This window comes from Marmota flaviventris, chromosome 15 (assembly GCF_047511675.1).
Source record: "Marmota flaviventris isolate mMarFla1 chromosome 15, mMarFla1.hap1, whole genome shotgun sequence".
Taxonomy (NCBI): Eukaryota; Metazoa; Chordata; class Mammalia; order Rodentia; family Sciuridae; genus Marmota; species Marmota flaviventris.
Genome location: NC_092512.1, coordinates 70513668 through 70526213, shown reverse-complemented (window position 1 = coordinate 70526213; position 12546 = coordinate 70513668). Strand labels below are relative to the sequence as shown.

Below are 12546 nucleotides of genomic sequence, written 5' to 3'. Positions count from 1 at the left end.
AAGGATGGCAAGTTCAAAGCCATTCTCAGCAACTTAGTGAGTCACTTAGCAATTCAGCAATGCCCCGTCTCTAAATGAAATATTTAAAAAAGGACTGGAGATGTGGCTCAGTGGTTAAGCACCCCTGGGTTCAATTACAAAAAATAAATAAATAAATACACAAGCTAACTCAAAAATAAAAATCTGATGATAGAAGTTAAAAACTAAAGAGCAATCAAAAATATATATCAGGAATACATAAATACAAAATATGACAGCTAAAAAATAAAAATACACGACAGCAGTAATGTTAATTTTGTGATCAAGAAACAAAATTCATAAAATGGCATAAAAGCTGATTTAAAACTTCATGGTACTTCACAATTAAACTAACAGTCATAAAATAATTCCTTAAAAGCAGCATTTGTTAAACACAAGAAATTGGTAGAAACACAATTGTGGGAAACTCACAACTCTCACTTTTAAATGATGAATTTTAAAATAAAAATTAATCTATATTTTCTGTTCAATTTTTCTGTGAGCCAAAAACTTCTCTAAAAAGTAAACTTTACCCAGGCACAGTGGCAAAATGCCTGTAATCCCAGTGGCTCAGGCAGCTGAGGCAGGAGGATCACACGTTCAAAGCCAGCCTCAGCAAAAGGTGCTAAGCAATTCAGTGATACCCTGTCTCTAAATAAAATACAAAGTAGGACTGAGGATGTGACTCAGCAGTCGAGTGCCCCTGAGTTCAATCCCTGGTAATCCCCCCTCCAAAAAAAGTTAACTTTATTTATTAATAAATTAATGAGATGACATTATCCTAAGAATGAAAACTATACCTAGCACTCCTAAAACATTGTAAATAAACAACACAAACCAAAAAGTACTGATCTTTTAAATTCTCTTTTATTAACGATCTTTCAACAAAATTCTAGCTGTGTATACTTATCATTTCTATCACCATAAAACCATGGGATGAGAAATGAAACAACACAGTTGAGCCTATCAGAAATGGCTCATGTTCTATTAAGTAGGCTATACACTGAGCTATATATCAAACCACATCCTAAAGATACCAGAGTAATTTAACAGTTAAAATGAATCTTTTTTGTAAATCTTGCCTTAAATAAATAATGTTTGAATAAACATAAATACCTGAAAACAATATTCTTATACAAAATTGGCTAGACTTACAAGATAGACAAAGTTTTTTTATAGTATGGTCTCCAGGCCAACAAAATCAAAACCCAAAAAGGTAGCTATAAAATGCACATCCTTGAATCTTCCCCTCAGATACCTTGCAGGTAGGAACCCAGGAATGTACATTTCTAACAAACCCCCAATGACACTCATGCACACAAATTTTTAAATGTAACTGTTAGTTTAAGTAAGGATGTGAATTAGATCTTCTTCAGAGTCAATTATCACCGGGCATGTGGAAAACATCTGTAATCCTAGCAGCTCGGGAGGCTGAGGCAGGAGAATCAAAGACAGCCTCAGCAAAAGTGAGACACTAAGCAACTCAGTGAGACCCTGTCTCTAAATAAAATACAAAATAGGGCTGGGGATGTGGCTCAGTGGTTGAGTGCCCCTGAGTTCAATCCCCCAGTAACCAAAAAACAGAGTCAATTATCTTTCTACAGAAGAAACCTCTAACAACTTTGATTCATGCATTTAACAGGAAACATGAACCTTTTAACTCAGACAGTTTTCAAAAACCAGTTTGTAGCAAACCACCATTTCTTTCTTAATTTCCATTTTATAGTAGAAAGTTGTATAAAATAGAATAAGAATTATTATAATAAATAAAAACAAATTTCCAGTAATATGAAATTCAAAACCCAATATTTTTATTAGTACATTGAACAGACATAAAGTTACTTAGACAAGTTGTTAGAAAAGTTTCAAAACATTCTCAATTTCTGTATTTAGTCTTACTATGAAAAGAACACAGTTCACAGAGTATTGGTCCATAAACCACTTTTGGATTATAATCACAGAAGAACAAGACTGAGAATTGTCTAAGGTAAATAAACATGTTATATTCACCGGGCAGAAAGAACTACCAACGCACAGTATTAGCACCTCGAACAGAAAAGTTCAGTAGATAGCACCCAAATTCAGTAATAAGACAAAGCAGGAAAACACAAGCCCATCTCCTCTTTCTCCCCTTTTCTAAAAACTCTACAATTCTCACAGTGCATATGGGGTAAAATATGGGTTTGACTGACATTTTTGACTGAAATTTACCTTTGTTTCTTCTCCAACCATATTTTCTCTTTCATAGTAGTGTTGAAGTTGTAAGTTATGTCTTTCCTCTTCTTCCTTCTTTTTCCTTTCTGCTTCTTTTCGTCTTTCTTCAGCTAACCGAATGAGCTCTTCATTTTTTAACCTTTGCTTTAAAAATAAGAGAAAAAATATACACTTCATGTATACATTCTAGACTATTTTAAAATTTTTGCTCTTATTTGCCTGAAATATAGATAAAACTGAAGATGTAGAGGACACAGTGCTCTTTAAAATAAAGAAATTGTCTACTTAATAAAATACATCTTTTCTGACAAATACATCTTTTCTGACATTTTCAATGAGCTTATATAGCTTTTTCCCCCAGAAGCTTTAAACCCAGGAGTGCTCTACTACTGAGCTACTTCCCCAGCTCTTTTTTATTTTATATTTTCAGACAGGTTCTCACTAAGTTGCTGAAGCTGGCCTTAAACTTGCAATCCTCCTGCCTCACTCTGAGTAGAAAGGACTGCAAATGTATACTACCATGTCTGGCCAGCCTATAACTACATTTTGACTAAGAGAATCATTTATCACTTAAATTAGCTTTTACCTCAATAAAATAATATCCAGTGAATGGATACTAATCTGATGTTTTAAAAATGTACTTCAAGACTATTCTCCCTTATAAGTAACAAACATTTTTTTTCAAGTCAAAACAACAATTTCACATTCAGCTAAGTAGTGAAATAGAGTAGTGGAAAAAAAAAATGCACCTCCTCCTCTTTCTCCCTTTTCTTTTCCTGTTCCTCTTCATACTCTTGCTGAATTCTTGCTCTCTGTTCTGCTAGCCGTTTTTCTTCTTTTTCTTCTGCAATTTTCAGTCTCTCTCGCTCAGCTTCCTCTCTTTGTTTCTTTTCTTCAATCTAAAGTATTAAACTTAGTTGTTATTTTGAAAAACTATTTAAAAGTCAGAACAGCATTTACTTTTTCCTGGTATCGTACAAATTCAACACTTATACCCTCTGTTTGCAAGTTCCTAAAAAGTTCCTAAATTTTCCAGTTTCCTGTATTTTATTAACAAGGCTACATGATGCACTGTTAAAAGCTTTAAGTTCAGCTTCAAATATTTACAGACTGTGTGTACTTAAGAAATTCTCTGGTCTTCAATTTTCTCATCTGAGGAGAAGAGTTAATACATAAACCTTGAAGGAGTGTTCAAAGAATGAAAGTGAAACAACATAAAAAGCAGAAAAAAATCCCTTCTATATAAAAGGCCCTCGATAAATATTCATGATTATATTATTCTATAATGAAAACTACTATTATATCTTAAAGTTCTTATATTTGATTTGTATTCTCAAACAGTGAAATTAATGTTTTAGTTATTTATATGAGAATCATTTCCCCAAGATGTTCTTTTCTCCTTTTATACCTACTGGATGGTTAAGAAAGGGAAAAAAAAAACAAAAACACCTAAACTAAATCTATTAAAGTGTAAGATGATTTTAGGATACAAAGATTTAGAATTAAGTTTCATCTTAAGTGCTACCTAGAACCTGTAGTCTTGAGTTGGGGAGAATAAAGTAAGGCACAGTCTAAGAATTAAAGGGAAGAGAACCTAAAAGAGTCTAAACCTTCCATGAATGAGGCAAAGAAGATGGCAGCATGGGTATCACGTATTCATGACTCTGGTTTAAAATCATGAAAAGAGATGTAACCCTCAGATAGGGGTTTGGTTGTTCATATTATATTTTTTTCTCCATCTCCTCTAGCTTCAAAGTTGCTCTACTAAGTGCTGACAATTTTTTTCAATAATGAGAACTGTCTCACATGTCCCATGATTTTATATACCTGAGGCTTGTTCTAATATTTATCACACTATTAAATATGTACAAGGCTCGTATTTCGTAGTAAGCAATGTGCAGGGGATCTCTTATTCAAATACAACATATGTAGACAAAACACCACTTACGATCCAAAAAATCTCATATTCAACCCTTCTTCTTACTGCATGAAAATAATCACACTTACATGGTTTCTTCTCCATCAAAATCAAATACCAGTTTGTAAACTATGAATGGATCACACATCTAATAAATCTAAAGCTCAATATCAACAGGAATGCTACACAGTCCTCCAACAGAAAGAGGAAAATTATCTTCCAAGTCATGGTTTTCAAACTCTATAATGCCGAAGTGCCACTGGGGTTCTACAAATACTTTGTTAAAATTTTTCTTATTAAATTTAAGTTTTAAAATTTATGTTTAAAGCTGTAATTAAATCATCTAACAGGGCAGGCATTGTGGCTCAGTGGAAGAGCACTTGCCTAGCATGTGTGAAGCACTGGGTTCGATCTTTAGCAACACATAAAAATAAATAAATAAAATAAATGTCTATCAACAACTTTAAAAAAATGAAAAAAAAAATCAAACACAAGTATTAACAAATTTTAACAGCATGAAGATTTCTGATGTACTAACTTGAGCTTTTATTATTTATTTATTTATGCAGATCTTGGACTAAAGCTTCTCTTACCATCTTTATGCAAAAATTAAACATTTTAAAACATTTATTTTGACATTTCAGTTTGGATACTTCCTGTCTGATAATACATATTGTAAATTGTAATAATAAACACCATTTAGCTATTTTACATTTTTTTTAGAATTCTGTTTGTTAGATTTTGCTTGAGGAGGGGAAAAAGATTTTAAAAGGCTCTTAAAAAAAAACTTTGAAAACCATCATATGAACGCAATTTATTCACGGGTACACTGAGGATTTATATGATAGAAGAACTGAAAACTGAAACTAATATAATCACACTTTTACCACATAATCACATTCACCACATAACTGTCAAACCCTATTTTTTCAGTACCAAAATTGGTTTGTGACATTTCATCTCATAATTATTGCACAGTATAATTCTGTTCCTTGCACCACTTAAAAGGTAAACAGAACAGCAATGTATTCATCAGTAGCATATGATGCTCAGTTGTCTTTTCATGAACTATGAACCATAATCATAAGCCTAGAATTCTCAGCACAAGGACACTGTCAGTATATTTTCAAAATCCAACTTGTGTGATTTATTTAGAGCACTAAAGTATTAATGCTAAGCACATCTTATAAGCATGATCCTGGGAACAACATGTCAGATAATAAAACAAATGAAAGCAGTACAGAGTTTTTGGTCAAAGAGAATTAAATTTTCTAAGACTATGAGAAATTAGTAAATTTTCTCAAGTGTAATATTTCAACTATAATGCACAATAGTTAATAACAATGTTTACTAAACATGTATCAATTTGGATTATTCAACAAAAATCAATAACAATGTTTACTAAACGTATCCATTTGGATTATTCAATTTTAACATATGTTCATGAGAGTTATCTCAAGCATTCTAATCTTGCACAAGACAGTTCAATAACAAGTGATTTTTTTTTTTTTTTTTTTTTAGGTACCAAGGATTGAACCCAGGGACCCTTAACCAGTGAGCCACCTCCCTAGCCATTTCTGTTTTATTTTGAGACAGGGTCTTACTAAGTTGCTCAGGGCCTCACTAAATTGCTGAGCCTGGCTTTGAACTCCCAATCCTCTTGCCTCAGCCTCCGGAGTCACTGGGATTACAGGCATGCACCACAGCACCTGGCATAACAGGTGATTTTTAAGTAATAACAGAACAATTTAAAAAAAGTTTCACAAAAAGGATCACACTTCACTGTTTTGCAGAAAAAAAGTTTGGCATAATATCTTCAATGATTATGTGATGAAATATGGTACTAGTGGTTTTTTTCAAAGTGAAAGACTTCCTAAAAGTCCCTATAAGTATAAATGTGGTACCTACAAATATGATACCTGAAGTCAAGAAACTTGACTTCAAGCACTGGCCTCACAGCTCTGTCACCATAGACAAGCCTGATAAGTCTCTGTATCAGCTATGTATATTAAAATAGAGATAAAAATATCTTCCCTCAGAGAGTTTTGAAGTTTAATGAGATACCACATGTAAAACAGTATCTTATAAACAATAAAAAAGCTATACAATTGACAGATATTGGGAGAGGGTTAAATTGTACATTAGACCATGGGTAAATAATTTCTAGCAACTTAAATTTTGACTTGTTATCACGGTAGGCAATAGAGCACAAGGTACTTCAAGTTTAATAAATGATTCTATATCCTCAGCAGTGTTACACAATTTGAGAGACCAATACCCTTGGGTAGTAGCTAATATTTGAGTGAATTCTTGAAATCTCAGCATTCTTTGACTTATTAACTAACTGCCTAATAAAGTTTAGAAAATGCTGGGGATATAGCTCAGTTGGTGGAGTGCTTGCCTTGGATGCACAAAGCCCTGGGTTCAATCCCCAACACAAAGAAAGAAAGAAAGAAAGAAAGAAAGAGAGAGAGAGAAAGAAAGAAAGAGAAAGAAAGATTAGAAAATATAAAGTCAACTACAATATATAAAATATCTCATTTCTTTTTTTCAGATATATCTGAAGTAATAACATAATTTTGGTACTACCTACATTTGGTATAAATTAGATATTTTAGATAATTACATGGGATTTTAGAATTGAAAATACATCCTGTGAATTTAAAAAAAAAATCTCTACAAGATTAGCTTATAGAATTCCTACGGAACTGTTAAAATATGATCAAATAAGCCTTTCACCTGAAAACGAAGAAAATTCTTGTATAATTCTTGCTGTTTAATCTGAAGATCAGTTGGAGGTTCACAAAATATATTTCCCCGAGCAAAAGGAGAGCTCTGTGTTTGCATATGACCTTGAATAAGACATTTTACAAAAATAAACCATTAGAAAAATGTAAAAGTTAAAGAATGAAAATTTGATAATCAATCCTGATTTAGGAAAGCTGTGCTAAATACAGAATCCAGAAGAAAATCCAAAGAGGAAAATTGAGATTAGAATCAGAAGACAAGAAAAAAAGTAGAAAGAAAAAGAAAAATGGTAAGACTATAACTAAATTAATAGTTGAAAATGATACTATAGCTGAAAGACACTACAGAAATGAAAAAACTAATAGTCCTAAACAATTCTCATCATAGAAAAAGCTACAAACCAAAATTAAGAGGAAAAAAATACATATTTAAATTCTTATACAGTTGAATACCCTATGCTTAAGAATAGTTCTTAATCACGTATTAAAATGCATTACATACACAATTAAAAGTTTTGAAATTGTTTTTTAAAATAGGTAATTCTAAAATTCTTCTCAACCATAATATAAATATAGGATAGCAAGTCAGCTATAAGACATTTTTAACAAATTAGAATTAATCTTAATCATTTTAACAGCTTTTATTTTTAAAACTACTGAATTAGTGGTTTATAAGTATAAATAATAAAAATTTTACCTATATATATATTATTATATATTCTTAAAGGGAAAATTTATTTCATAAAAGCAATGTGAAGAAGCAATTATTCCCCTAGGAATCTCTCTGAATGCAAACATAAAAAATGACATTTAAGCCTCATATAACTTTATATTTTTTTTTAATTACTAACTCCTTTTTTGTACCATCAATCCAAAGCACGTATTTCCCTCACTTGTGTCATTTCGTTTAGGCAGACTGCTTTGCAGTTTACCTGTCATTCAAGCCTACTTTGCTTTTGTATTTAAATTTACTAAGGCTTATGTGAATGGATCAGCAGAAAGTCAAGTCAAAACTTAAATATCATAAATATTTTTTTTCCCCACTAGAAAATGTTTCTAATGAAAACATAACCAAACATACACCTTGAAGGTTCTTTTAAATCTTATGCTGTGGGGAAAAACTGATTAATAAAACAAAATTGAATGTTATCTTTCACCCTTATGTTCACTCTCATTCTAAACCTTTGGGGGTAATTAATGAAGAAATATTCAAGACTGAGAAAATAAGTTCTTTTAGAAATAACTTTAAAAAAAAATGATAGGGAAACATTTACCCTATATAAAGAAAACAGAGGGACTGAGGATGTGGCTCAGTGGTATAGTGCTTACCTAGAATGTGTGAGACCCCAGCACCACCAAAAAAAAGTAAAGAAAATAGAATGCATCTAGGCATGTAATTGTAAGCCAAATTAGTATTGGATTTTATAAACATCAGCCCATGTAATAACCATAAACTTAAAAAATCCAGAATCAATAAGAAAAATTTTTTTAAAAAAGAAAAATAGAACTTTATAAAGGGCCTAAAAAAACAGGCCTAATGAAGACAAAACATACCAGGATAATGAACCTTAAACATACATTAAAACATTCAATTTTCAGATATATTTGAAGTTTTCTAAGGCCTTTTAAAAAATACTAAATGGCACATATGTATGTGTATGTAAGCACACATGTGTGAATGTGTATGTGTGCACACATACAGATTTATATGGCAAAGGACAAATTAGGTGGTTTGGATAGCTTCTTGTATGTAACAGGTTTATTTATTTGAGGCTAATTCTTAGGAAAACAAAATTGAACTTAGGGAATTTTCAATTCGCAAAAAAGGAAATTTTAAACATTTATGATTTTTATAAATGATTTTTTTTTAAATAAAGCATCCCTAGCAACACTACCAGCATAAAAACCTGGTGGTAGGAAAGAAAGGCCATAGACAACAAATCTTGCTGTGTGTATTCAATCATCAGTCTTATGCTCTTGGGAAAGAATCATGGAAACTATTGATTTTCCAAGTGTTTTTCCTGGGGGAGCAGAGCTAGACTCCTGAAAATGTAATTATTAATAAAGAATAAGTTCTAGGCTGAGATAGATCTACAAACAATACAAAGTATGGAAGAAAAGGATAAAGAAGAGATCTGTAGCACTGAAATCTTAATACAGACTACTGAAAGAAGCAGTAAATGAAGAGGAGAAAAAGACTTAATAATAAGAAGCCAAAATTTTCTTAGCAGCAATACTATGAAAAAGTGTTTTGATGTTCCTAGTACACTACACATTAAATTACTACAGAGTAAGAGAACAAATTTAATGATTTCATAAAATTAGAGATTCCCATTTTAGTACTCCAAAAATCAAAATTGGGCTCAAAGGTCAAAAATCTGTTGTGGATCAAAGTTAGAAAGTATATTCTCATAATTAGAGATCAGATAATGACACAAGCTATCCACAAAAAGCAAACAACCCATCTCCTAAGGTGTTCTAAAAGGTTGTAAAAATTTTATTAGGAGAACATCCTAATGTAAAGTTCTTTTCTAGTCTATAATCAAAAGTTCTCTGAAAGTACAAAAGCAGAATTTGGGAGTGAATAAATGGTTACTTTTATAAATATCAAAATATATTGCAAGGTGGGATATTCTTTATATTTCTTTTGATTCTTAAATATATTATATACTTTCATATATACTTGATAGAGAAAGATGATGACAACTTTTTCTGGCAAGTCATAAAAAAGGTATTGAATAATTTCAACTTATAGAAAATTTTAATTATTTCACAATAAAGCAAATATATTTGGCTAAGAAAGAAGTCTGTGATCAGATATTAAACTTTTAATTCTTTTCTTTGTGTACTGTGATTTTACAAGGGAGGGTAAGTCATCACTAAAAAAAGCAAAAAAAATTTACTTGTACAATTTATCATAACATACCTGATGCTTTCTCTCTAATGTAATAACGGGTATAAGAAGCAAATTCACAATAGCTAAACTGTGGAGCCAACCTAGATGCCCTTCAATGGATGAATGGATAAAAAAAAAAAAAAAAAAAAAAATGTGGCATTTATACACAATTACTCAGCACTAAAAAATAATAAGATCATGGCATTTGCAGGGAAATGGATGGCATTAGAGCAGATTATGATAAGTGAAGTTAGCCAATCCCAAAAAAACAAATGCCGAATGTCTTCTCTGATATAAGAGGGGTGACTCAAAATGGGGTAGGGAGGAAGAGCGTGGGAAGATGATTGCCTCTAGATAGGGAAGAGGGGTGGGAGGGAAAGGGAGGGAGAAGGGGAATTGCATGGATGGTAGAAAGAAACCTTCATCATTGTACAAAATATATGTATGAAGATGTCAATTTGCTGTCAACATATCTTGTATACAGAGATATGATAAATTGTGGTATAAAGGTATATTAAGAATTGTAATGCAAATAATAATAATAATGAGCTCATGTAAAAATAATTAGTTTTTTTAAAAAAGAAGCAAATTGTAGGTGTAAAAAGTGTTTATTTTAAAAACTGTCCCCCAATTAGTAAATTTAAAATGTTAACAATAGGTAAAATAGACAAAAAAACATAGTATTAAGAACCAACCTTTCCCTGTTCAACTTTTTTCAAAACTACTTCTTAGTTTTTTCAAAACTTCTTAGAAAAGTATTGTAAATAATATCCTGACTCATATGAACCAACTTTTCAAAATCACAATGAGAATTGTGTCAAAGAATAGAAGAGAAATGTTACTGAACAACTTTAGAAATGTAAAAAAAAAAAAAAAATAGAATGTGATTAAAAACCTGAGTTTTTATTTCCAGAATCTTCTATGTTCTCAGCATTTGAAGTGGCTAAATTTTGATCTAGAGATACAACAGCCCTTTTATCTTCATATGTCCTTGCGTCTGGGTTATGGTAGGCATCTATATTTTGTCTGTGCATCCTATTCAAATCAGCTGAGAGGGAAAAATAAACCATTTATTTCAATAATTTACTGGTAGCTTAATACATTTTCTTAAAATAGGGAATCAGAGAAAAACAGCAATAAGACAAAGCTGGGAGTGATACAATGATAAGTTGTTGCTCTGAAAATAGAAACAAAAATCATCAAAACTTTAACATTTTCAAAGGATAACCCTGTAAAATAAACTCAAAATTAGTAGAAAAATTAAGGATACATAAATCTTTTGACATTCCATACAAGCCTCCAACACTATTATTTCATAACATAGAATTCAATATAGAATAAATGTAGTAACAATTCAAAACATTTCATGGTAAAATTAATTTACCCCAATCCATCAGCTCTTCTAATAAAATGAAAACAAATACTCAGGTGGAATGGAGTTTTATATCCTCAAATTTTTTGACAGTCTTCCCTCAAAAGGTGGAGCTCAATTATCTTCCCCTGCAGTGTCATAAAGAGTTAGTAACTCACTTATTTTGTAGGGGGAAAGGGGATAGGGGTATTGGGAGTTGAACCCAGACACACTTTACCACTGGTAAAGCCACATTCCTGACCTTTTTTTAAATTGTGAGACAGGATCTCATTAAGTTGTTAAGGCTGGCCTCAAACTTGTGATTCTCCTGCCTCAGCTTTCTAATTCACTAGGATTACAAGTGTGCACCATCATGCCCAGTGTAAGTCACTTGTTATCACTAGATAATGAAGAAATTACAGTATGTGACTTCTAAACCATGCCATAAAAGACATGGTTTCCACCTTGATTGATCTATGGATCACTTGCTCCAAAAAAAAGCCAACTGCCGAATGACACTCAAAAAGCCCTATGAAGAGGCTCATATGGCAAGGAACTAATCATGCCCACTGAGCCATGTGGAAAATGGGTCAAATTATGGACCACTCACAAATTATAGATCCACAAAACTATAGGAGAGTAAATGTTTATTATTTTAAAACACTAAGTTTTGGGGTGGTTTTGCGTACAGTAATAGATATCTAATACACACAACAAAGTCTAGAACTGGGCACCAAGAACTGAGTCAAACAACCCCTCAATCTTAGAAACACAACATACCTGAATGTTTATAGATCTCAAAAGTTAAACAAAACAAAATGTAGTTCTTCTCTCCCCAAATAACTGCAATAGAATTGCAGCAATAAAAATGAACTCAAACCTAAATATATAAGTATTTATGAGGAAGCACATTATGTTCAATGATGCATTTTGAACATGAATCATAGAATAACAGAATGTGGCAAGTAAGATGTGAATGTTACAAAAAAAAAAGAATGGGAGCTTAGAATCAGGGAAGTTCATATCATAATATTTAGGGTAGCTTGAAGTTAAAAAATGGATAGGAGCTTTAAAGGTAAAGATGACTAGAAAAAAATGACATGGGGCTGGGGTTGTGGCTCAGCAGTAGAGTGCTTGCCTAGCACTTGCGAGGCCCTGAGTTCGATCCTCAGCACCACATAAAAATAAATAAATAAAGACAGTGTGTCTAACTAAAAAATAAATATTAAAAAAAAGAATAACAATGGCTAGAAGCTTTAAAGGTAAAAGTGACTGAGAAAGAATAATAAAGAATTACAATAATGTGATAAAATGCTCCAAGAGGGTAAATTATGAGGAGCCTTACAGAAACATTAAAGTAGTGAACTTGCCTAGAGTACAACATACATGTAATAGAGTAATG

At 31.8% G+C, this 12546-nt stretch overlaps 1 protein-coding gene across 8 annotated transcripts in view; it reads right to left on the bottom strand.

Annotated features, from left to right (window-relative positions):
• Positions 1-12546, bottom strand: part of Cspp1 (centrosome and spindle pole associated protein 1) — a 124049-nt gene that overhangs the window by 35757 nt on the left and 75746 nt on the right. For all 8 annotated transcript variants that reach the window (XM_071602340.1, XM_071602341.1, XM_071602342.1 and 5 more), the window contains 4 exons: positions 10689-10841; positions 6890-7002; positions 2982-3131; positions 2230-2376 (listed from right to left, as the gene is read on the bottom strand). In XM_071602340.1, coding sequence (XP_071458441.1) covers positions 2230-2376; positions 2982-3131; positions 6890-7002; positions 10689-10841 — 563 coding nt within the window. The remainder of the gene's footprint in view (positions 1-2229; positions 2377-2981; positions 3132-6889; positions 7003-10688; positions 10842-12546) is intronic.